The sequence below is a fragment of the Delphinapterus leucas genome, chromosome 1, assembly GCF_059928025.1.
Source record: "Delphinapterus leucas isolate spDelLeu-1000000601 "Yukka" chromosome 1, BTC_Dleu_Yukka2, whole genome shotgun sequence".
Taxonomy (NCBI): domain Eukaryota; kingdom Metazoa; phylum Chordata; class Mammalia; order Artiodactyla; family Monodontidae; genus Delphinapterus; species Delphinapterus leucas.
The window spans coordinates 109,654,883-109,681,112 of record NC_143129.1 but is presented as its reverse complement, the minus strand read 5'-3'; the positions used below and the strand labels follow the sequence as shown (position 1 = coordinate 109,681,112).

Sequence of the window (26,230 nt, the reverse complement as noted above, 5' to 3'; positions counted from 1 at the left end):
CCAGTGACTACAAATTCAGGAGTTCCCATGACCATCCTCCTCCAAGGTTCAGTAATTTGCTAGAATGACTCACAGAACTCAGGAACACATTTCTCTTATGTTTATGTGTTTATCATAAAAGATATAATTTAGGAACAGCGAAATGGAAAAGATGCATAGGGTGAGGTATGGGGTGGGGTGGGCAAGGACAGTGTACAGAATAAATTCCATGCCCCCTCAGGGTGCGCCATCTTTCTGTTACCAAGTCCAAGCTCACTCGGCTTGCCGCATGACAGGCCAATAAATCAGAGACGAGGTGTTGAGGCAAGGAATATGACTTTATTTGGAAAGCTGGCAGACCGGGAAGATGGCATACTAAAGTCTCAAAATAACCATCTTATCGGGGTTTGGATGCCAGTTTCTTTTATAGCACAGAGAGGGGGAGGAGATGAGGAAGTAAAGTAAAAAGGCCATAAGTTTTGCAAATATCCCCTGGAATGGCCAGCCTCAGGGAGGGGATGTGTTAATTTCTTCTTTCTTGCAGCCATCCACCGGGTGGACAGGGTCCGGATGTTTCCCTGAACAAAGGCACTTTGGTTTAACATTCAGGCAGAGGGGCAGGGTTCCCTGAGGCAGGCCATTATGTATAGACAGTATCCTTTTAGTGAACAAAGGCAGTGGGAAGCAAGGGTTAAAGTCAAAGAAACATCCAATATGTAGTCAGATTTGGTTCTTCCCTGTTATATTTCCAACAAGTCAGTGTGTTCACCAACCCAGTAGCTCCCTGAATCTTATTCAAGAATTTTTATAATTCAATCTATAGCCCCCTTTCCCTCCCTGGATATGGGGGGGAACACTGATAGTTCCCACTCTTTAATCACATATTTGTCCTTTCTGGTGACCAGCCCCCATCCTGAAGCTATGTAGGAACACTACCCTGAATCACCTCATTAGTATAAACTCAAGTAAGACATTCCTATAATTTAGGAAATTTCAAGAGTTTTAAGCTCTGTGCCAGGAATGGGGGAGAAAGACCAAATATATATTTTTATTATACCCCACCACTGTGATGTATCAAGTTCAGGAGGCTGTTTGAGTACATAATTGGGAGTTGAGATAGGTCATCATCTATCAAATTAGCTTGGTTTTCTTTTGAAAAGTTTCTAGATTTTCCCTTTGGGTCAAAAATTATACTCTGATCTTTGAATCATCGAAATGAAGACTATTCCTTCAACATCTCCCACTAATTTATGTGCTTTAAGTCTTCTATAGGAATATCTGCAAGTGGTAGGATCTGCCTCCTTCCCCTGCTTTATTCTGGTTGGAGTTTTATGTTTTTTCTTCAAAAATCTTTTTATGTAGTATTCGATACATTAATTTATTCAACAAATATTTATTGAGGATCTATGTGTTAGGACTATTCTAGGTCTAAGGGATACTTCAATGACTAAAGTGGACTTCCAGCTCTTTTGGAGCTTAGATTCCAGTTAGAGAAGGTACGGTGGGGGTGGAGATAGACAATAATGTAGTAAAGAAGTTAGAAGGTGACATGCTATAGAAAAAATAGGACAGAGGAAGGAGGATTGGGAGTGCTAGTGATGGGAGTTGCAATTTTAAATGGGTGGTCAGAGTCAGCCTTGATTAAAAGGTGATGTTTAAAGAAAGATTTGAATCCAGTAAGGAAGTTAGCCAAGTGGATATCTGGGAGATGAGTGTTCAAGGCAAAAGAAATGGCAGTAGAAATATCCTAACATGGGAACATAACTTGCCATTTGGAGGAATGAGAGAGAGTTCAGTATGGAAATAAACAAAAGAGTAGACAATGAGATTAGAGAGGTAGTGAGGAGCCAGACGTGGGGCTTCATAAGCCATTGTAAGACTTTGGCTTTTACTCTAAAAAAAATGGCGAGAACCATATTGTTTTGAACTGGGATGGTGATGCCAAAAACTTGGCCTCTGTGCACCAGTGCCGAATCAAATCTTGGAGACAGAGTTTTAGGTGAAGTAGAAAAGAATAGCTTTATTGCTTTGCTTTGCCAGGCAAAGGGGGACACAGCGGGCTCCTGCCCCTCAAAAACTGTGTGTCCCAACCTGGGAAGATTTGATGAGAGTTTTATAGCAACGGTTCAAGGGTGAGGTTGCTCATAAGATTAGGGTGTGTGCAGGGCCTGCACTCCTTTAATCTGACTTCAGGTGGTCTCCATATAAGCTTTTCTGGTTCTCGAGGCTATCAAACCATGACCTTCTCTCTGGAATGAGGATTGCTTCATCTTCCATTTATTGGGAGTTTTAGCTCTATAAGGGGCTCAAAAGATATTGTTCCTGCTCCAAGGCTGCACCATTGTTTCTTGGCTGCTAGGCCCTTGTCTCTGCATCCCCTCCCTTAAGATCATTAATTACTGAGACCTGTTCAAGGGCAAGCATTGCAGCTAGGCCTAGATCACAAAATGGCTTAGGCCAAAATGGGTTCTCTTATGTCAAGAAAGCCATTCATGGTTCTCTTTCTCCAGGGACCCCCTAACTTATCTGTTTACAGTGGTAGCAGTGGAGTTACTGAGTAGTGGTTGGATTCTGGATTTCTTTTGATAGTAGAGTCAGTATTGGCATTCTGGTTTATAAATGTATACATTTGTAAATTGGTTAGTGGGAATATGTTCCTGGTGATCCATCCTCACCAGGTGTACTAACAAAAATTTCTGAACTGACAAAGCTATAGTATACAATTTAGTATTTTTCTTTTTTTATATATGTACATGTTTTATATTTCACTTCCCACTGCCTAAAGTGTGAATCTTTTGAAGTATAGTTCTTAAAGTATTTATTTTCTATACCTCTCCATACTATGTACAGTACTAAACTCATAGTAAGTGTCCTATAAATCCCATTGATTTTAGTTGAAATTCTGTTGGTTCACAGATTATCCTAGCCATAAATCCATGAACAGGAACAGGAAAAAATTAAGTGGTGAAAAAGAATATCAAATTGGAAAATTTTCTAACTTTCTAAGTCAGATGTTCATGAAGTAGCTTTAGTTTTGGTATATAATTTTGTAACAGTATTACCTATGTTTAAATCTGTATCTATATTTAAAGGTATATCTATATTTAAATAGAAATAGAAATATATATTTCAGAGCAGAAAGGATAGATGATTTTAAAGTTTCATTTTACTTTGAAGTTACCACTTAAATGTTTCAGTCACTGTTACTCTCTTTCAGTAGCTAATTGAGATAACTGTGGAAAAACATTTTGCTAGTATTAGAATACAAAATTTTGGAATATATATACTATTAAAGAAACTATTTTTTTAGTCTTGTTTTTCTCTTTTTAAGATATTTATGACTTGGAACCTGCATCTGAATTAGGAGAAGATTTATTGAAGCTTTATGTGAAACAGTGTTGCCCAGATATTGATATTTATGTTGATGGAAAATGTTTTAAAGCTCACAGGTAAATAAGCATGTGATTAATTTGGTGTCTTGGTTGTGACAGTAAAGTGTAAAAGGGTAGCTGTCTTTTTCTAGCACGGTGGTTTTCAAGCTGATTCACATAGGGTACAGGGGTTCCATGGTGATGCCTCAGGAGGTCTCTGACAGGGGAGGAGTTTGGACATTAGGCAGGATTTTCTATCTGCACATTCACACATGCACAGGTGACCCTACCCAGACACGTGCACATGCTCAGCTAGAGAAGATCTGTGCTGTGCACTGGGCATGAACCGAAGATTTTATTAGAAGAAAATATACTGTTGCCTAAAATAGGTTTGAAAGCCACTGTCACAGAAAATGTAATTAAATGCAATTTTTAATTTCACAGGCATTATGCTATTGAAAATGATTATTTCTACATGAATGACATGTATTTTCTCTGAATTCATTCTGGCTCAAAGTCTTTGATTCAAAATAGCCAATTCTCCTGAATAGCATGGATTAGGAGGTTTAATATTTCAGTGTACTTTTTAAAAATCATTTTTCTGCTGTAGAGTTGGGTTGCTTAGACATTCCAGGCTTTTAGAGTTTAAATTAAAGCCTGCTGCCTGTTTTGGTTAGACTCTTTTTTTGGTAAGTAACTAAAATCTGCTTAAAGAAAGAAAAGATGTTAATAAAAATACAGGTTTTTTTCTTGGAACTCAAGGGAAAGAGGTACAGCTGGCCTCATAACAGGCTAGAATTGGAACCAGAAAGCTGAGGAACCCAGAGTTCTCCTCCCTATCTCTTTGTGTTTCAAAATAGAATGTTAAGTTATTCTGGTGCTGCAGAAGAGGAAGAGCCAGACTATTTTTGCAGATGCAAGAAGCAGTCTTGTAGGTTCAAGGCTACACAGCCCTTAATGAAATTAGCAGTGAGTTTAGATTACAGAAGTCCACCAAGCCAAATAGTAGTGATGTTTGTACTCTCAGAAATCATACTGGTTTTGCCAGTTAACTGACTGTAGTACATTGCTAAACTCTAGGATTGCCAGTTTCCATTAGACTACCATTCAGAATTTGAACTTTTCTTTCTGGGAACATATGTTTTGTAAATATATATACACATTTTCCTATTTTTTATGAAATCTGCATTATGTATAGTAAAATACAGAGTGTGATAGATTTATTCATATATTTTCCATATCATGGATATGTATTTCTCATATTTGGGAATATACAAATTCCCAAGTGGTGTGTGTGTGCACACGCATGCCTTTCTTTTTGGTTGGGGTGGGGGACAGCACAATTTTATTTTTAGAATTAATTTACTTTGATTTTATTTTGTGCCAGATTTTTCTTGAAACCATATGGGCATCCTAGCAAAATTCTACCTATGGAGCCCTAAGGCTATTGTTGTCATACAGGGAAAGCAGGACGCTGTGATGATTTGCAGTATGTCCTCAAACAGTGTCTGTATTTGGCTTCTCCCTGTGTACTGCCTGACAGTGGACTGTTTAAGAGCTGGATCTAGAATATTAGGTTTGTATTTTAGGACAGCTCTTGCCCATATTTCTGGCTTATTTTGTTCACCTAGCAATAAAAAATAAATTTATGTTAACTAGAAGGGCAATTTCCTGAGAATGTGTTTCAGGAAGATCTGGCTTAAGTTTTCTTGCTTTGTTGTTAGTGCCCTTATGTGAGTTAAAATGGCAAATTCTAAATCCCAAGATTACCTTCCTATTCCAAACTTAAACATCTCTTTGTTTGTACATATTTACTTTATTATTCAGTTCAAAGAATATTATGTCAGTAGTTCAGAAAACACAGGCATACCTCGTTTTCCTTTATGGCACTTCACAGATAATTGCGTTTTTTACAAATTGTAAGTTTGTGGCAATTCTGCATCGAGCAAGTCTGTCAGCACCATTTTTTTCCCAAAAGCATTGGCTCACTTCATGTCTCTGTGTCACAGTTTAGTAGTTCTCACAATATTGCAGACTTTTTCATTATTATAATAATTGTTATGGTGTTCTGTGGTCAGTGATCTTTGATGTTACTACTACAACTCACTGAAGGTTCAGATGGTGGGTAACATTTTTTAGCAATAAAATATTTTAAAATTAAGGTATATACATAATGCTGTTGCACACTTATTAGACTACAGTATAGTGTAAATGTGACTTTTATATGCACTAGGAAACCAAAAGATTAGTGTGACTTGCTTTATTGTGGTGGTCTGGAACTGAACCCTCAATATCTCCAATGTATGCTTGTATCATGTAATATAATCTAAAGCCCAGCAACAGAACTTTCTGAGTTATTTCTTGTTCTAGATAATCAATGTCAGCATTTATCCTAGTGGTATGGCTAAAAATCCGTTTGTAAAATGACTGCTTTAATTATATGTACTCATATATTTAATGATCAATGCAAGTACTCACAAAGACCAGGATTTATGGGCAGAATTACATTCAATTTAGGTCTCAAATTTTAGAACAGTTTAGTTTGCTAGTTTAATGTCCAAACTGGTATGGTAAAGAGATAGTTTCTTTTATTGAGTCACTGTCTTTCTCTTATGCTCAAGCTCCTTCTTCAAAAACATCCCTGGTATCCCAGTTCTTCCAAGATTATGTCTCCAGTTGCTAGTTGCTCTGTCCAGCCTTTCCCTTGATCTGCAGCCCAATACCTGGAGCCCTTTATGTGCTGCAGGACAATCTGATGACAATCACTTGCTTGTGGTGCTACAACTAAGCCAAAGAAATCATTTATAACTGAGTAGTTAAGAGTATGTGAACTACGTATGGAGCCTGTCTGCCTGGGTTTGAATTCCAGCTCTACCATCTTTAGCTGTATGAATTTGGAGAAGTCATTTAACCATTCTGTGTTCCAGCATCCTCATCAACGATGGAGATGATAATAATACTCATCTTATAGGGTTATTATGAGTATTAAATTACTAAAAGCATTTAAGTACTTTGAACAGTGCCTAGCACATTGTAAGTACCATATAAGTGTTTGCTATCATCATCCAGGTAATAGGCCTTTGATACGAGATTTTTTGTAGATGGTAGCAACAGTCTGTATGTCCTTTACTTATGTGCGACAAGGAGAGAAAGGTGATTTGAATCACTTGCATTTCCCCCCAATCCAAGGAGGAAAGGGATAGCAGTGGGCCTCCAGGAAAGTCACATTTACTACACTGTTCTGTCTCTACACAGGCCTTTCCCTCTCCAAAGCATAACTTCTCCACCCTTCCCACATCTTTGTCCTTGCTTATCTCCAATACTTCTTCTCAAAGGAGAAACAAAGAGAGCTCTTTTTATTTGGCGGAAGAGAGGTTATAATAAAAGGACCCATTAGAGTTCATGGATCCCATTTGTTAATTATGTTACTACTTTTCTGAGTATTGCTTCCTGGAGTACTACAATCCTGTTGTGGATCTCTGTAACATTACGTTCTTTCCTGAATTGCTGTCAATCACCAGATGAATACCACCTGTATATTAGGCATTTCTCTCTATTTTTATTTCCTCCTGTCATCTTTAGCCTACCTCTAAGTACCTACCTTATCCACTTCACTGCTGATCTCCCATTTCATAGTGTTAATTATTATTCTAATGTTTTCTGAGTGAAATTGAATCTGCTATATTTTTAAACTAATTTATTTGTTGCACTTCAGTATTCCATAATTAAGATTCTCTTGGGCCTCTCTGGTGGCGCAGTGGTTGAGAGCCCGCCTGCCGATGCAGGGGACATGGGTTTGTGCCTGGTCTGGGAGGATCCCACATGCCGCGGAGCAGCTGGGCCCGTGAGCCATGGCTGCTGAGCCTGCACGTCCGGAGCCTGTGCTCCGCAACGGGAGAGGCCCGCGTACCGCAAAAAAAAAAAAAAAAAAAAAAAGATTCTCTTGTGCTGCTTTATTGAAAAAGCAGGGCAGTGATTCCTAATTTTAGCTTTGTAACACTTAAGATCCTATATCCCTTCCAGAATAGCTTTTTTTTTCAGTGCCTGATATTATAACATCAGACATTCATTCATGGGGTTAAAATGCTGTCAAATCTCCCTTTAAAATGTAGATTTCTCTGGATATTTAGTAAATCAGCACTGAGGCAGGAGATCAATGTCCTAGTCTGTGCCACATGACTAATTAGCTATATATATTCTTGAGTCCATCAGCTGAAAACTTTTTCAGAAGTATACAGTTTAGTAATTCAGAAGTCAGTCTGGGTTTAGATTCTGATTGTACCATTTAATAATTATTGAGAAGTTACTTAATCTCTCCAAGTCTCAAATTCTTTATCTGTAAAAGAAATAATGATAGTAATTGTAGCATAGGATGGCTGTGAGGATTGAATCCGATAATGTACATAAAGCACTTAGCATGGTTCTGTGGCACATTGGAAGCATTCGGTAAATATTAGTTTCTCTAAGTATATATTAGATATCTGGGAGGGAGGCACATGGTTGCTTTTTCTACCTTATCTTACAAACTATGACCCAACCCAAAGCCGGTCAGTGGCTTCTTTTTGTATAAAACAACAACAACTACAACAAAAAAACAAGAATATGCAACAGGGACCTGAAAAGCCTAATATATTTATACTGATGTTTACTATCTGGCCCTTTGCAGAAAAAGTTTGCTGTTCCCTATCTTACTAGGATTGCCAAGAAGCTTTATGAAGTAATTGTAATAAAATTCCAGATTCCCATACAATAAAGTGGGTTATGAACGTCTTAATACTAATTACTTTATTAATGATAAATGGTCAACCCTGCCCACTTAAAAGGTTTAAAATAATAAATTAGATGTGGGAACAATAGAGAGAAAAGAGGTGAGATTCTTTGGTACCATGGGCCTTTGAGGGAGGTTGCAATGGGGAACCAAAGCCAAAGGTACTGAGCGCCTAAAAGGAAACAAGTCACCTAGAGTAGAAACTCCTTAACTGAACGTGACTAAAGGTACTCTTCAGCTGTTCTCTGTAGAGCATGCTGACATGTTAGGCAGAACTCTCAAGGCTAGGATGTCATTCTCTAGTATACCTATAACATTTCCATTCCTTTTATTGAGTTTGTGTCTCCTGAGTCACTTGGGGTTATTCCCAAACCTGTTTGATGCCATTTGAATTTCTTGTTTTGATAGCATGACTTAATGACATATCATATAAACCAATGATACATGATGTATGAAAAGAATTTGTTGTTACAATGAAAACTAAAGTGAATGTTTTAGAAAGATTAATAAGGGAGGGGCACTTTTTTTGAGCATTTTATTTAACTTTTTATTTTCTATTGGAGTATAGCCGATAAACAATGTTGTGATAGTTTCAGGTGCACAACAAAGCAACTCAGCCATACATATACATGTATCCATTCTCCCCCAGACTCATCTCGGGAGAGGCACTTTTAAAATTGCTGTTGAATTCAGGGACTTCCCTGGCAGTCCAGTGGTTAAGACTCCACACGTCCAATGCAGGGGCACAGGCTCGATCCCTGGTCGGGCAGCCGGGATGCCGCATGCCACGTGGCATGACCAAAAAATAAAAGATAAATTAAAAAATAAAGTAAAACTGCTATTGAGTTCAGTTTAGATGAAACAATATAAAAGTTTGAGGGGAAATTATAAAAGTCTTAAATTATTCTATACTTCAGATTGCTTCATAAAATTTTTAAATTTCTTCACTTCAGAGAAGTTTGAACTAAAAATCATAGACAGGGTATATGGGTATATATAGTTTTTGCAAGAAATAGGAGGCTCCAATCAGCAAACCCACAATAAAAAAATAAAGATTGGCCTTGTATGGTCAAAGATTTGTGAATGAATACATATTTATTTTTTAAGTTAGAATAAGATGATTATGATATAGACAAATCATTTAAAAAATGCTCTCCTAATTTTTAGATTAACCAAACAACTATCAGTCCTCATTGTACTGGATAACAGGGCATCCATTACACTTCACAAATCATTTTTTAACTTAGGAAAGGCTAATCCTATGAAAGCTGTAGTCAATGTATGTCAAAATGGATGTCTCAAGTGAAAGCTAACTTACCATTTTTAAAGTTTATGTTCTCTAAAATATTTGCAAAGTGTAATGGGTAATGGTGACAGCACCAGAAAGTTTGCATTCACTGCTCTGGGTTTAACCTTTATTCAGTTATGTTGAACTAAAAGGAAAAAAATATATTCTTGGAGAAAGAGTACTTAAAAAGATAGCCTTAGTGAGAAATTCTTTATTTAGAGTTTCTCTGAGTAATCCAGGCCATTATTCTCCTGGAGTAGTGAATCCAGTTCAGCTAAAATCAGGAAGTATTGAATAGCAATGTACTCTGAAGCAAGAGCAAGGGGGAAATTAGGGCATCTCTACAGAGTCAGAAGCAGCCTTGTCAGTTGAGATTAAATTTAGTCAAAAAGATTAAAAAAATTTGATGTGTTGGAAAATGAAAAATCTGGTGAAGATTTTTAATACACCATGCTATCTACAGCATAATTTTTTAAACTGAGGCTTGTATCTGAATTAAATGGGAATGTTTCCTAAGTTTCTGTCTTAAGGGCAGGGTAATTGTTTAAGCCTCAGATGCTTTTTGTCTTATTTAGATGGGAACAGCTAGCATGCTGCTTAAACATGCTGTTTAGCATGTTTAGTTCAAGTCTTCCATATCCTTAACTGACTTTTTTTCTACTTGTTCTGTTAATTACTGAGAAGAATGTTGATGTTTCTAATATAATTGTAAATTTATCAACTTCCCCCTTCAGTTCTATCAGTTTTGCTTCATATATTTTGAAGGTCTGTTATTTGGTACACACACATTTAGGATTGTTATTTCCTCTTGATGAATTGACCCGTTTTTCATTATGAAATATTAGTCTTTTTACCCCAAGTAATATTCCTGTTGTGAAGTCTTTTGTCTGATGTTAATAGGGCCACGCCAGCTTGCTTTCTTTTTTAAAAATTGAGGTATAATTGATATATAGCATTGTATTAGTTTCAGGTGTTTAACATAATGAAGTTAGCATCCCACTCCAGCTTTCTTATGATTAGCATTTAGATGGTATATGTTTTTTCATCCTTTTACCTTTAGCCTCTCTGTGTCTTTGTATTTTAAATGGGTTTAAAATTAATTTTTTGTAGACAGCTATAGTTATGTCTTGCTCTTTTATTATCTGGTCTCATAATCTTGCCTTTTAATTGGAGGATCTAGATTATTTATGGTAACATAGGTATTAATGTGTTGGAATTTAAGGCTACTATTTACTATTTGTTTTCATTTTTTCTTTGTTTTCTTTTTCCTCTTTTCTTCTTTTCTTTGTATTAATTGAGAAAAAATTTTTTTTTTTTTTTTTTTTTTGCGGTACGCGGGCCTCTCACTGTTGTGGCCTCTCCTGTTACGGAGCGCAGGCTCCGGACGCGCAGGCTCAGCGGCCATGGCTCATGGGCCCAGCCGCTCCACGGCATGTGGGATCTTCCCAGACCGGGGCATGAACCCGTGTCCCCTGCATCGGCAGGCGGACTCCCAACCACTGCGCTACCAGGGAAGCCCCCTATAATAGCATTTTTTTTCCTGTTTTATTTATTTATTTATTTATTTTTTATTGGAGTATAATTGCTTTACAATGGTGTGTTAGTTTCTGCTTCACAATAAAATGAATCAGTTATACATATACATATGTTCCCATATCTCTTCCCGCTTGCGTCTCCCTCCCTCCCACCCTCCCTATCCCACCCCTCCAGGCGGTCACAAAGCACCGAGCTGATCTCCCTTTATAATAGCATTTTTAATTGCTTTTTCTGCTAACTCCATCATTTCTTTCATTTCTGGGTCTATTTCTATTGACTGATTTTTCTCCTGATTATAGTTCATAGTTTGCTACTTCTTCACATACCTGATCATTTTTTATTAGATTTGGAACATTATGAATAGTATGCTGTTGAGTGTTTGAATTTTGTCATCTCTCTTTTAAAAGTGTTGAAGTTTGTTTCAGCAGGCAATTAAGTTATTGTGGATCACCTTCATCTTTTTGAGATTTGCTTTTAAACTTAGAGTGGCTCTAGAGTAGCCTTTACTCTGAAGGGTGGATAGCTCTTCTACTGAGGTGTGACCCTTCTGGGACCTAGGAGCAGTATTCAGTCCTTGCCAGAAGGAACTTGATCTGCCTGCCCTGTATGAACAGGCTTATAGCTCCCTGACCTTTATTCTTTGCTGGGCTTCATGAAGTTTTACCCTATGTGTGCTCAGATTGTGTTCAGATGAAGGCTCAGCGGGATCCCTCCTCTAATTTTTGGAGCTCTTTTTCTTACGTTCCTCTTTTATTGTACTGTGCCCCGTAAATTCCAGCTGACTCATTTTCCCGAGCTCCCATATTTGTCTTCTCAACTCAGCAAGACAACTAGGCTCTGCTTCTGTTTACCTTCCCTGTGCCATGATCTAATTGTTTCTGGGAAGAAAAGTATTATGATTGTAGGACTTGCCTCATTTTTCTTTCTCTTAAGGATCAGAGTTCTGTACTGCCTTTTTTTTCAGTGTCATATTTTATTCACTTTCCTACTTGTTAATGGAGGTGAGGCAAGTCCCATACTTGTTATCTTTCATGGGTGGAAGCAGAAACCCTAATTTTTTCTTAATATACTTTAATTTTAGAACACTTTTAAATTTACAGAAAAACTGAGTACAGAGAATTCCCATGTGCCCCCACACCCAGTTCCCTTATTATCAACATCTTATGTGTGCATCTTAGTATAGTGCGTTTGTTACAATGAAAGAACCAATATTGGGACATTGTTATTCACTGAAGTCCACAGTTTATTCAGAATTCATTAGTTTTTGACTAATGTCTTTTTTCTATTCTAGGATCCCATCCAGGATACCACATTACATGTAGTGGTCATGGTTCCTTAGGCTTCTCTTGGCTGTGATAGTTTCTCAGACTTTCCTTGTCTTTGATGACCTTGACAGTTTGAGGAGTCCTGGGCAAGTATTTTGTAGAATGTCCCTCAGTTGTAGTTTACTTAATGTTTTTCACATGATTAAATGAGTTATGAATTTTGGGGAGGAAGTTCACAAAGATAAACTGCCATTCTTATTACATCATTTCAAGGGTACCTGTAATCAGCATGACTTACCACTGTTTATGTTAACCTTGATCACTTGGCTACACTAGTTTTTGTCTGGTTTCTTCACTGTAAAGTTACTCCCCTCTCCCCCATCTCCCATTTCTATACTGTACTCTCTAGAAGTAAGTCACCGTGTATAGCCTACACTTAAAGGATGGGGAGTTATGGTCCACCTTCTTGAGGGGATAGTATCTACCTAAATTATTTGACATTCTTCTATACAAGAAATTTGTCTTTTCTCCCCTCTTTATTTATTCAAACATTTCTGTATGTCAGCATGTACTCATGGATATTTATTTTGTACTTCAGCTCATTTTAGTACTTTGGTTTGTAATTTGGTTTATCTTGCATTTTGTCCTATTTATTTTTTACTGAAATTGTTCCAGTTTTAGTTATGGGAGCTCCTTCAATTGGTTCTTGACATACAACCCCCCCCATCAGTGTGTGTGTGTGTGTGTGTGTGTGTGTGTGTGTGTGTGTGTAGCATTTCCTTACTGACACTAAAAGATACTCTAGACTCATCTGTCCTAGAATCAAATATTTCTCTAATGAACCCTGATTCCTTTTATTCTAATGGTATTAGAAACTACTGTTTGGACACTGGGTGTGCTTGTTGCTAGTTCTTTTAAATCCTCTCAGCTGACAGAGCAAAGAAATATATGCGTATATATTAATCTTCAGATATGCACATATCTATAAATATTTCTGTATGAATCCATCTTTATTTGTATTAAGCTAAAAATGAATTCATCATGAGATCTCCAACACTGATCACACTAACACATTGATCATCCTACTCTTACCTCCTTGCTTGTCTGTAATCTTCCAGTATAGCAGTGAGAAACTGGCTTTCATCATCCAACATCTAATACTTAATCATTCAATTCCAGTATTCATGTATAGTGGTTTCAGAATTGTTAATCCATACCTGCATGGGAAACAACTTTACCAACTAGAGCAGGGGTCCCCAACCCCTGGGCCACAGACTGTTATTGGTCCATGGCCCATTAGGAACTGGGCCACACAGCAGGAGGTGAGCGGCAGGCAAGTGAGCGAGTGAAGCTTCATCTGTATTTACAACCGCTCCCCATCACTCACATTACTGCCTGAGTTCCCGCCTCCTGTCAGATCAGCAGCAGCATTAGATTCTCATAGGAGCACGAACCTTACTGTGAACTGCACATGCGAGGGATCTAGGTTGCACACACCTTATGAGAATCTAATGCCTGATGATCTGAGGTGCAGCTGAGGCAGTGATGCCAGCACTGGGGAGCAGCTGCAAATACAGATTATCATTAGCAAAGAGGTTAGACTGCACAGAGACCATAATAAATCAATTGCTTGCAGACTCATATCAAAACCCTATCAGTGAGTGGTAAGTGACAATTAAGCTGCATCTTACAGAGTAGACTGGACATAAGCAACACACTTTGGGTGTCACTGTCTCCCATCACCCCCAGATGGGACCATCCAGTTGCAGGAAAACAAGCTCAGGGCTCCCAGTGATTCTGCATTATGGTGAGTTGTATAATTATTTCATTATATATTACAATGTAATAGTAGAAATAAAGTGCACAATAAATGTAACACGCTTGAATCATCCCAAAACCATCCCCTCCCCACCCCCAGTCCGTGGAAAAATTGCCTTCCACGAAACTAGTCCCTGGCGCCAGAAAGGTTGTGGACTCCTGAACTAGAGTACACTGCTTGTACTACACAGTTCCTTTGCCTTTATTCGTACCGTCTATACTCATTTCCAAAGTTATTTAGGCCAGTACCTTCATCTCCCACTCGCTTCAATGAGGTTATTTCATACATTTGTAATACAGTTAGGTAATTTTGTCACAGTCTGCATCCTGGGATCTCCTGACCTCCTCCTAAGTGTTCTTGTTTTAATTAGCATACATTAAGTTTCACTTGTACTATAAAGTTCTGTGGGGTTTTTTTAAAACATCTTTATTGGAGTATAATTGCTTTACAATGTTGTTAGTTTCTGCTATATAACAAAGTGAATCACCCATATGTATACATATATCCCCATATCTCCTCCCTCTTTCATTTCCCTCCCACCCTCCCTATCCCAGCCCTCTAGGCGATCACAAAGCACCGAGCTGATCTCCCTGTGCTATGCAGCTGCTTCCTACTAGCTATCTATTTTACGTTTGGTAGTGTATATATGTCAGTGCTACTCTCTCACTTCGTCCCAGCTTGCCCTTCCCCTTCCCTGTGTCCTCAGGTCCATTCTCTGCCTCTGCATCTTTATTCCTGTCCTGCCCCTAGGTTCATCAGAACCATTTTTTTTTTAGATTCCATATATATGTGTTAGCATACAGTATTTGTTTTTCCTTTCTGACTTATTCACTCTGTATGACAGACTCTAGGTCCATCCACCTCACTACAAATAACTCAATTTTGTTTCCTTTTATGGCTGAGTAATATTCCATTATATATACGTGCCTCATATTCTTTCTCCATTCATCTGTCAGTGGACACTGAGGCTGCTTCCATATCCTGGTTATTGTAAATACAGCTGCAGTGAACATTGTGGTACATGACTCTTTTTGAATTATGGTTTTCTCAGGGTATATGTCCAGTAGTGGGATTTCTGGGTCACATGGTAGTTCTATTTTTACTTTTTTAAGGAACCTCCGTACTGTTCTCCCTAGTGGCTGTATCAATTTGCATTCTCACCAACAGTGTAAGAGGGTTCCCTTTTCTCCACACCCTCTCCAGCATTTACTGTTTACAGATTTTTTTTTTTTTTTTTTTTCGGTACGTGGACCTCTCACTGTTGTGGCCTCTCCCATTGCGGAGCACAGGCTTCGGACGCGCTCAGCGGCCATGGCTCATGGGCCCAGCTGCTCCGCGGCATGTGGGATCTTCCCGGACCGGGACACGAACCCGTGTCCCCTGCATCAGCAGGCGGACTCTCAACCACTGCGCCACCAGGGAAGCCCTGTTTGTAGATTTTTTGATGATGGCCATTCTGACTGGTGTGAGGTGATACCTCATTGTCATTTTGATTTGCATTTCTCTCATGCTTACTGACGTGGAGCATCCTTTCATGTGTTTGTTGGCAATCTGTATATCTTCTTGGGAGAAATGTCTATTTAGGTCTTCTGCCCATTTCTGGATTGGGTTGTTTGTTTTTTTGATATTGAGCTGCATGAGCGGCTTGTATATTTTGGAGATTAATTCTTTGTCAGTTGCTTCATTTGCAAATATTTTCTCCCATTCTGAGGGTTGTCTTTTCGTCTTGTTTATGGTTTCCTTTGCTGTGCAAAAGCTTTTAAGTTTCATTAGGTCCCATTTGTTTATTTGTTTTTATTTCCATTTCTCTAGGAGGTGGGTCAAAAAGGATCTTGCTGTGATTTAGGTCATGAGTGTTCTGCCTATGTTTTCCTCTAAGAGTTTTATAGTGTCTGGCCTTACATGTAGGTCTTTAATCCATTTTGAGTTTATTTTTGTGTATGGTGTTAGGAAGTGTTATAACTTCATTCTTTTACATGTAGCTGTCCAGTTTTCCCAGCACTACTTGTTGAAGAGGCTGTCTTTTCTCCATTGTATATTCTTGCCTCCATTATCAAAGATAAGGTGACCATATGTATGTGGGTTTATCTCTGGGCTTTCTCTCCTGTTCCACTGATCTATTTCTGTTTTTGTGCCAGTACCATACTGTCTTGATTACTTTAGCTTTGTAGTATAGTCTGATGTCAGGGAGCCTCATTCCTCCAGCTCTGTTTTTTTTTCTCAAGATTGCTTTGGCTATTCGGGGTCTTTTGTGTTTCCATACAAATTGTGAACTTTTTTATTCTAGTTCTGTGAAAAATGCCATTGGTAGTTTGACAGGGATTGCACTGAACCTGTAGATTGCTTTGGGTAGTATAGTCATTTTCACAATGTTGATTTTTCCAATCCAAGAACCTGGTATATCTCTCCATCTGTTTGTATCATCTTTAATTTCTTTCATCATTGTCTTATAGTTTTCTGCATACAGGTCTTCTGTCTCCTTGGGTAGATTTATTCCTAGGTATTTTATTCTTTTTGTTGCAGTGGTAAATGGGAGTGTTCCTTAATTTCTCCTTCAGATTTTACGTTGTTAGTGCAACAACAAAAATGCAAGAAATGCTGTGCATTAATTTTCTATCCTGCTACTTTACCAAATTCATTGATTAGCTCTAGTAGTTTCTGGTAGCATTTTTAGGATTCTCTATGTGTAGTATCATGTCATCCGCAAACAGTAACAGCTTTTTACTGCTGCTTCTCCAATTTGGATTCCTTTTATTTTTTATTTATTTATTTTTCCTTTATTCCCTTTTTCTTTTCTGATTGCTGTGGCTAAAACTTCCAAGCTGTGTTGAATAATAGTGGTGAGAGTGGGCAACCTTGTCTTGTTCCTGATCTTAGAGGAAATGGTCTCAGTTTTTCACCATTGAGAACAATGTTGGCTGTGGGTTTGTCATATATGGCCTGAATTATGTTGAGGTAAGTTCCCTCTATGCCTACTTTCTGGAGGGTTTTTATCATAAATCGGTGTTGAATTTTGTCGAAAGCTTTTTGTGCATCTATTGAGATTATCATATGGTTTTTATCCTTCATTTTGTTAATATGGTGTATCACATTGATTGATTTGCATATACTGAAGAATCCTTGCATTCCTGGAATAAACCCTGCCTGATCATGGTGTATGATCCTTTTAATGTGCTGTTGGATTCTGTTTGCTAGTATTTTGTTGAGGATTTTTGCATCTATATTCATCACTGATATTGGCCTGTAGTTTTCTTCCTTTGTGACATGTCTAGTTTTGGTATCAGGATGATGGTGACCTCATAGAATGAGTTTGGGAGTGTTCCTCCCTCTGCTATATTTTGTAAGAGTTTGAGAAGGATAGGTGTTAGCTCTTCTCTAAATGTTTGATAGAATTCGCCTGTGAAACCATCTGGTCCTGGGCTTTTGTTTGTTGGAAGATTTTTAATCACCGTTTCAATTTCAGTGCTTGTGATTGGTCTGTTTATATTTTCTATTTCTTCCTGGGTCAGCCTTGGAAGGTTGTGCTTTTCTAAGAATTTGTCCATTTCTTCCAGGTTGTCCATTTAATTGGCATATAGTTGCTTGTAGTAATCTCTCATGATCCTTTGTATTTCTGCAGTGTCAGTTGTTACTTCTCCTTTTTCATTTCTAATTCTATTGATTTGAGTCTTCTCCCTTTTTTTCTTGATGCGTCTGGCTGATGGTTTACCAATTTTGTTTATCTTCGTAAAGAACCAGCTTTTAGTCTTATTGATATTTGCTATTGTTTCCTTTATTTCTTTTCCATTTATTTTTCTTCTGATCTTTATGATTTCTTTCCTTCTGCTAACGTTGGGGTTTTTTTGTTCTTCTTTCTCTAATTGCTTTAGGTGTAAAGTTAGGTTGTTTACTTGAGATTTTTCTTCTTTCTTGAGGTAGGATTGTATTGCTATAAACTTCCCTCTTTAGAACTGCTTTTGCTGCATCCCATAGGTTTTGGGTCGTCATGTTTTCATTGTCATTTGTCTCTAGGTATTTTTTGATTTCCTCTTTGATTTCTTCATTGATCTCTTGGTTATTTAGTAGCATATTGTTTAGCCTCCATGTGTTTGTATTTTTTACAGTTTTTTTCCTGTAATTGATATCTAGTATCACAGCATTGTGATCAGAAAAGATACTTGATACAATTTCAGTTTTCTTAAATTTACCAAAGCTTGATTTGTGACCCAAGATATGATCTATCCTGGAGAATGTACCATGAGCACTTGAGAAGAAAGTGTATTCTGTTGTTTTTGGATGGAACGTCCTATAAATATCAAGTCCATCTTGTTTAATGTATCATTTAAAGCTTGTGTTTCCTTATTTATTTTCATTTTGGATGATCTGTCCATTGGTGAAAGTGGGATGTTAAAGTCCCCTACTATGATTGTTTTACTGTCGATTTCCCCCTTTATGGCTGTTATCATTTGCCTTATGTATTGAGGTGCTCCTATGTTGGGTGCATAAATATTTACAATTGTTATATCTTCTTGGATTGATCCCTTGATCATTATGTAGTGTCCTTCTTTGTCTCTTGTAATAGTCTTTATTTTAATGTCTATTTTGTCTGATATGAGAATTGTTACTCCAGCTTTCTTTTGATTTCCATTTGCATGGAATATCTTTTTCCATTCCTCCACTTTCAGTCTGTATGTGTCCCTAGGTCTGAAGTGGGTCTCTTGTAGACAGCATATATACGGCTCTTGTTTTTGTATCTATTCAGCCAGTCTGTGTCTTTTGGTTGTGGCATTTAATCCATTTACATTCAAAGTTATTATCAATATGTATGTTCCTATGACCATTTTCTTAATTGTTTTGGGTTTGTTTTTGTAGGTCTTTTCCTTCTATTGTGTTTCCTGCCTAGAGAAGGTTCCTTTAGCATTTGTTGTAAAGGTGGTTTGGTCGTGCTGAATTCTCTTAGCTTTTGCTTGTCTGTAAAGCTTTTAATTTCTCCATTGAATCTGAATGAGATCCTTGCTTGGTAGAGTAATCTTGGTTGGAGGTTTTTCCCTTTCATCACTTTAAATATATCCTGCCACTCCCTTCTGGCTTGCAGTGTTTCTGCTTAAAGCTCAGCTGTTAACCTTATAGGAATTCCCTTGTATGTTATTTGTTGCTTTTCCCTTGCTGCTTTTAATATTTTTTCTTTGTATTTAATTTTTGATAGTTTGATTATTATGTGTCTTGGCGTGTTTCTCCTTGGGTTTATCCTGTATAAGACTGTCTGCGTTTCCTGGACATGATTGACTCTATCCTTTCCCATGTTAGGGAAGTTTTCAACTATAATCTCTTCAAATATCTTCTCAGTCCCTTTCTTTTTCTCTTCTTAATCTGGGACACCTATAATTCAAATGTTGGTGCATGTAATGTTGTTCCAGAGGTCTCTGAGACTGTCCTCAATTCTTTTCATTCTTTTTTCTTTATTCTGCTCTGTGGTAATTATTTCCACTATTTTATCTTTCAGGTCACTTATCCATTCTTCTGCTGCAGTTATTCTGCTATGGGTTCCTTCTAGAGAATTTTTAATTTCATTTATTGTGTTGTTCATCATTGTTTGTTTGCTCTTTAGTTCTTCTAGGTCCTTTTTTAGCATTTCTTGTATTTTCTCCATTCTATTTCCAAGATTTTGGATCATATTACTGTCATTAGTCTGAATTCTTTTTCAGGTAGACTGCCTATTCCCTCTTCATTTGTTTGGTCTGGTGGGTTTTTACCTTGCTCCTTCATCTGCTGTGTATTTCTCTGTTTTCTCATTTTGCTTAACTTATTGTGTTTGGGGTCTACTTTTCGCAGGCTGCACATTCATAGTTCCCGTTGTTTTTAGTGTCTGCCCCCAGTGGGTGAGGTTGGTTCATTGGCCATGTCCGGTGGTGTGTTTTGGGATGTCTGTGAATTTAGTATGATTTTAGGCAGCCTCTCTGCTAATGGGTGGGGTGTGTTCCTGCCTTACTAGGTGTTTGGCATAGGGTGTCCAGCACTGTAGCTTGCTGGCCATTGGGTGGAGCTGGGTCTTAGGGTTGAGACGGAGATTTCTAGGAGAGCTCTCGCAGATTGATATTACATGGGGCCGGGAGGTCTCTGGTGGTCCAATGTCCTGAACTCGGCTCTCTCACCTTAGAGGCTCAGTCCTGACACCAGGCTGGAGCACCAAGACCCTGTCAGCCACATGGAATTATCAAGGTGGTGGTCATTGGTGAGTGAAACCACAGGAGAAGAGGCCTGTTCTATGCCTGGTCCTGCTGAGCAGTTTTCAGACTTCACCTCATTCTGGCAGCAGGACGACTGGGTCAGCCACATGAGGCAGGATGGGGTCCATTAAGCGGGCAGCGCTCAGCTGTTGTGCGGACTGAGGGGCCCAGTCGAAGCCCTTGGGGAAGGGTGACAGCCTCTGGCCTCCGGCCTCCTGTGGCCACGGCCTCTTTGGGGTCTTCCTCCCGGCGTCAAGTCACTCTCACTTCTGCTTTGGTGGCTGCACCTTTACCCTGAGCTTCTTCACGAGGCTAGCACTCCCCGAGGCAACATATGAAAAGCACAGGCCGCGCTGAAGCACGAGAAACCTCTATGGGTTTTTATAAATGGATATTGTCCTACATCTACCATTACAGTATCATACAGACAGTTTCAACTAAAAATCCCCTTTGATCAGTCTCTTCAGGTTTTCCCCCTCCCCAACCCTCTGGCTTTTTTTTTTTTTTTTTTTTTTTTTTACTATTTCCATAGTTTTGCCTTTTCTAGAATGTCATTTGAATAGAGCCATGTAACATGTAGCCTTTTGGGACTGATTTCTTTCATTTAGCAATATGCATTTACAGTTCATTCATGTTTTTGTGTGACTTTATAGCTAATTCGTTTTTTTTTTCATCACTGAGTAGTATTCAGTTGTAATGAATATAGCATTGTTTATCTGTTCACCTATTGAAGGACATTATGGTTGCCTTAGTTTGGTGATTATGAATAAAGCTGCTGTAAACATTTGTGTACAAGTTTTTGTGTGGACATAAGTTTTCAGGTCTTACTGAAACTGTCTTTCAAAGTGGCTCTATCACTTGCATTTCCACTAGCAATGAATGAGAGTTCTTTCTGGTCCTCATCCTCATCAGCAGTTGATACTGTTCTTATTATTTTTTGTTTTTTGGATTTTAGTCTTTCAGATAGGTATGTACTGGTATCTTATTGTTGTTTCACTTTTTATTTACCTAATGGCAAATGATGTTGAAGATCTTTTCATATGCTTATTTGCCATCTGTATATTATTGAGAGTTTTTGGTTCAGATCTTTTTTTTATTGTCAAGTTAGGTTGTTTGTTGTCTTACTATTGAATTTTAAGAATTCTTTGGATATTTTGCATAGAAGTCCTTTATATGATATGTGCTTTGCAAATACTTTCTCCCAGTTGGTGCCTTGATTTTCATTCTCTTAACAGTGCCTTTTGTAGAGCAAAATTTTAAAATTTTAATAGAATCCAGCTTATCAGTTTTTTCGTTTTTGGATCATACGTTTGATGTTATATCTAAATTCATCATCAAACCCAAGATCCTATGTTTTCTTCTAGAAGTTTATGGTTTTATATTTATATCTATGATCCATTTTGAGGTAATTAGTTAATTTTTATGTGAGGTATAAGGTTTGTATCTACGTTTATTTTTTTTGCATGTGGATGTCCAGTTGCTCCAGGACCACTGTTAAGAAGATTATCCTTTCTCCACTGAATTGCCATTGTGCTTTTGTCAAAACTGAGTTGATTGTATTTGTGTAGGTCTATTTCTGACCTCTCTATTCCATTGATCAATGAGTCTCTACTTTCACTAGTGCATACTGTTTTGAGTACTTTAACTGTATAGTAATTCTGGGAATCAGGTAGTGTGAATCATCCAACTCTGTTCTTCTTTTTCAATATTGTGTTGGCTATTTTAGGTTCTTTGCCTTGCCATATAAGTTTGAGAATCACTTTGTCAATATCTACAAAATAGCTTTCTGGGACTTGGATTGAAATTTCCTAAATTTTTTCAGTCATAAGAATTGCAAATACTTTTCTGTATCTATTTTGATGATCACATGGCTTTTCTCCTTTATTTTATTATTTTTTTAATCCCATACTCCCAGCTTACCTCCCCCTCCTTTCCCCTTTGGTAACCATACGTTTGTTTTCTATGTCTGTGAGCCTGTTTCTGTTTTGTAAATGAGTTCATTTGTACTCTTTTTAGATTCCACATATAAGTGGTCTCATATAATATTTGTCTTTGTCTGACTTACTTCACTGAGTATGATAATCTCTAGGTCCATCCATGTTGCTGCAAATGGCATTATTTCATTCTTTTTTTTATGGCTGAGTAATATTCCAGTGTGTGTGTGTGTGTGTGTGTGTGTGTATAGATAACACATCTTCTTTATCCGTTTATCTGTTGATGGACACTTAGGTTGCTTCCATGTCTTGGCTATTGTAAATAGTGCCACTATGAACATTGGGGTGCATGTATCTTTTTGAATTAGCACTTTTGTTTTCCAGATACTTGCCTAGGAGTGAGATTGCTGGATCATATTTTTACTTTTTTAAAGAACCTCCCTACTGTTTTCTGTAGTAGCTGCACCAATTTATATCCCCACCAACAGTGTAGAAGGGTTTTCTTTTCTCCACAACCTCTCTAGCATTTATTATTTGTAGACTTTTTGATGATAACCATTTCTGACAGGTGTGAGGTGATACCTCATTGTAGTTTTGATTTGCATTTCTCTGATAATTAGCAATGTTGAGCATCTTTTCATGTGCCTGTTGGCCTTCTGTATGTCTTCTTTGGAGAAATGTCTATTTAGGTATTCCGCCCTTTTTTTTGATTGGGTTGTTTGTTTTTTTGTTACTGAGTTGTATCAGCTGTTTATATATTTTGGAAATTAAACTCCTGTCAGTTGTATCATTTGCAAATATTTTTTCCCAGTCCATAGGTTGTCTTTTCATTTTGTTTATGGTTTTCTTTGCTGTGCAAAACTGATGTGTGATTAGGTCCCATTTGTTTATTTTTGCTTTTATTTCTTTTGCCTGGGGAGACTGACCAAATAAAACATTGCTGTGATTTATGTCAGAGAATGTTTTTCCTATATTCTCTTCTAGGAGTTTTATGGTGTCATGTCTTATATTTAAGTCTTTATGCCATTTTGAGTTTATTTTTATGTATGGTGTGAGGGAGTGTTCTAACTTCATTGATTTACATACAGGTGTCCATCTTCCCCAACACCACTTGCTGAAGAGACTGTCTTTTCTCCATTGTTTATTCTTGCCTCCTTTGTCATAGATTAATTGACCATAGGTGTGGGTTTATTCCTGGGCTCTCTATTCTGTTCCATTGATCTATGTTTCTTTTTGTGCCAATACCATGCTGTTTTGATTACTGTAGTTTTGTAGTATTGTCTGAAGTCTGGAAGGGTTATGCCTCCAGCTTTGTTCTTTTTCCTCAGGATTGCTTTGGCAATTCTGAGTCTTTTGTGGTTCCATATAAATTTTAGGATTATTTGTTCTAGTTTTGTGAAAAATGTCATGGGTAATTTGATAGGGATCACATTAAATCTGTAGATTGCTTTGGGTAATATGGCCATTTTAACAATATTAATTTTTCCAATCCAAGAGCATGGATATCTTTCCATTTCCTTCAATCCTCTTCAATTTCCTTTTTCAATGTTCTATAGTTCTCAGTGTGTAAGATTTTCACCTTCTTGGTTAGGTTTAATCCTAGGGTTTTTGTTTTTTAGTGTGATTTTAAACAGGATTTTTTTTTTTTTTTTTTTTTACTTTCCCATTCTGATATTTCATTGTTAGTGTAAAGAAATGCAGCAGACTTCTGTATATTAATCTTGTGTCCTGCTACCTTGCTGAATTCATTTATCAGTTCTAATAGTTTTTGTATGGAGTCTTTACAGTTTCTTATATAGAGTATCATTCATTTGCATATAATGAGAATTTTACCTCTTCCTTTTCTGATTTGGATACCTTTTATTTCTTTTTCTTGTCTGATTGCTGTGACTAGGGCTCCCAGTGCTATGTTGAATAGAATTGGGCATCGTTGTCTTGTTCCAGAATTTAGCAGGAAGGCTTTCAGCTTTTCACCCTTTAGTATTATTTTGCCTGTGGGTTTGTCATAAATGACTTTTATTATGTTGAGGTATGTTCCCTCTATACCCATTTTGGCAAGAGTTTTTTTTTATCATGAATGGATGTTGAATTTTATCAGATGCTTTTTCTGCATCTATTGAGATAATCATGTGGTTTATGTCTTTTCTTTTGTTGATGTGGTGTATCACATTGATTGATTTGTGTATGTGGAACTATCCTTGTGACCCTGGAATGAATACAACTTGATCATGGTGTATGATCCTTTTTTTGTGTTGTTCCTTTATTTTGTTAATGTGCTAAATTATGTTGCTTGATTTTGAAATGTTAAAGCAATCCTGCATTCCTGGAATAATTTCAACTTGGTTGTGATGTTTTATATATTCTGTTTATTGCTGGATTCAGTTTGCTAATATTTTGTTTAAGATTTTTTTTATGTATATTTATGAGATAGGTTGGCCTATAACTTTCCATTTTTTATAATGTCCTTGTCAGGTTGAGGTCTTAAATTTACGTTGACTTCATAAAATGAGTTGGGAGGCATTTCTTTTATTTTCTTTCTATTTTATTCATTTTTTAATGTGTATGAGTAAGATTGATTTTATATGTTTTTAAAATATTTATTTGAATTCACTGAGGAAGTCATCTTGGCCTGTAATAAAAGGCCACTTTTCTGTATTAAGTTTTATTTTCATCCTTTTTTAAAGTTAAATTTATTGAATTAGAATTAATATACAATCAAATACACACATTTGAAAGTCCAATTTAATGAGTTTTGACTAATGTATAAACCTGGGTAACTCCCAGCACAATCAAGATACAGAGAAGTTTCATCACCTAAATCCCTTGTGCCCATTTACCATTAGTACCTTCCCTCTCTCTAGCCCCAGGCAAAAACTGAGTTTCACATGCTTATTTGTCATCTGTATTTCTTTGGTGAGTTTTCTGTTCATATTTTTTGCCCATTTTTTAATTGGGCTGTTTGTTTTCTTATTGCTGTATTTTCTAAATTATAGTTTATTTTACCTGTCCTAGAATTTCATATAAATGAACTCAGACATGTTATTGGGCTTGGTTTGCTCAGCATAATGTTTTTGAGCTTCATCCTTGGGTATTATGTATATCAGTGTTTCATTCAGTTTTTATTGCTGAGTAATATTGCATTGTATGCATACACCACAATTTATTTAACCATTCTCCTGTTGGACATATTTGTTGTTTTCAGTGTTTAGCTATTATTCATTAAGCTGGTATTAACATTTTTGTGCAAGTATTTGTGTGATTATATATTTTCATTTCTGTTGGGTAAATTCCTACGAGTAGAATTGCTCGGTCATATGGTAAGTGTATGTTAACTTTTTATGAAATTGAGAAACATTTCTCCAAAGAAGTTATACCATTTTACACTCCCACCTGCATGCTGTGAAGAGTTCCAGTTTTTCCATATTTTCCTCACCACTTAATGTTGTCGGTCTTTTAAATATTTGCCACTCTAGTAGGTGTGTAGTGGTATCACATTGTGGTTTTAATTTGCATTACCCTGATCACTAGCAATTTTGAGCATCATATTATGTGCTTATTGGCCATTTGCATATCTTATGATGTTTCTGTTCAAATCTTTTACCCATTTTTTTTAAAGCACTCTTAAAGAGAGTGATTTGTTACAAATTTTAATATACATTAACTATTGAGAAACAGACATGTACCTTTTTTCCCCCTTAAAATGAATCATGTACTGTTCTGACCATAGCTTTTTCTAATTTTAATCTAATGCTCAAAACTTGATGTGATGTTATTCTTTATAACGAGCCATAAACATTAGTTTTGTAGTAAAACTATTTAAATCAATTTGGCTCTTATCTGATAATTTTTTGTGTGAGTGTGCCCATTTTTTAGTAGGATTGCTTATGTTCTTATATTGAGTTGTATAGTTCCTTATATATTATGGATTCAGTTGTTTGGCAGATATATGTTCTGCAAATATTTTTTCCCAACATTTTGCTCATCGTTCCATTTTCTTAAAAGTGGCTTTAAAAGGACTGAAGTTTTAAATTTTGTTAAAATTTAATTTTTTATGTTTTTTTTGA

The 26,230-nt window shown here is 37.0% G+C and overlaps 1 protein-coding gene across 1 annotated transcript in view; it reads left to right on the top strand.

Moving 5' to 3' along the window:
* Positions 1-26,230, top strand: part of BTBD8 (BTB domain containing 8) — a 98,821-nt gene that overhangs the window by 18,139 nt on the left and 54,452 nt on the right. The window contains exon 4 of the mRNA XM_030759932.2: positions 3,311-3,428. Coding sequence (XP_030615792.1) covers positions 3,311-3,428 — 118 coding nt within the window. The remainder of the gene's footprint in view (positions 1-3,310; positions 3,429-26,230) is intronic.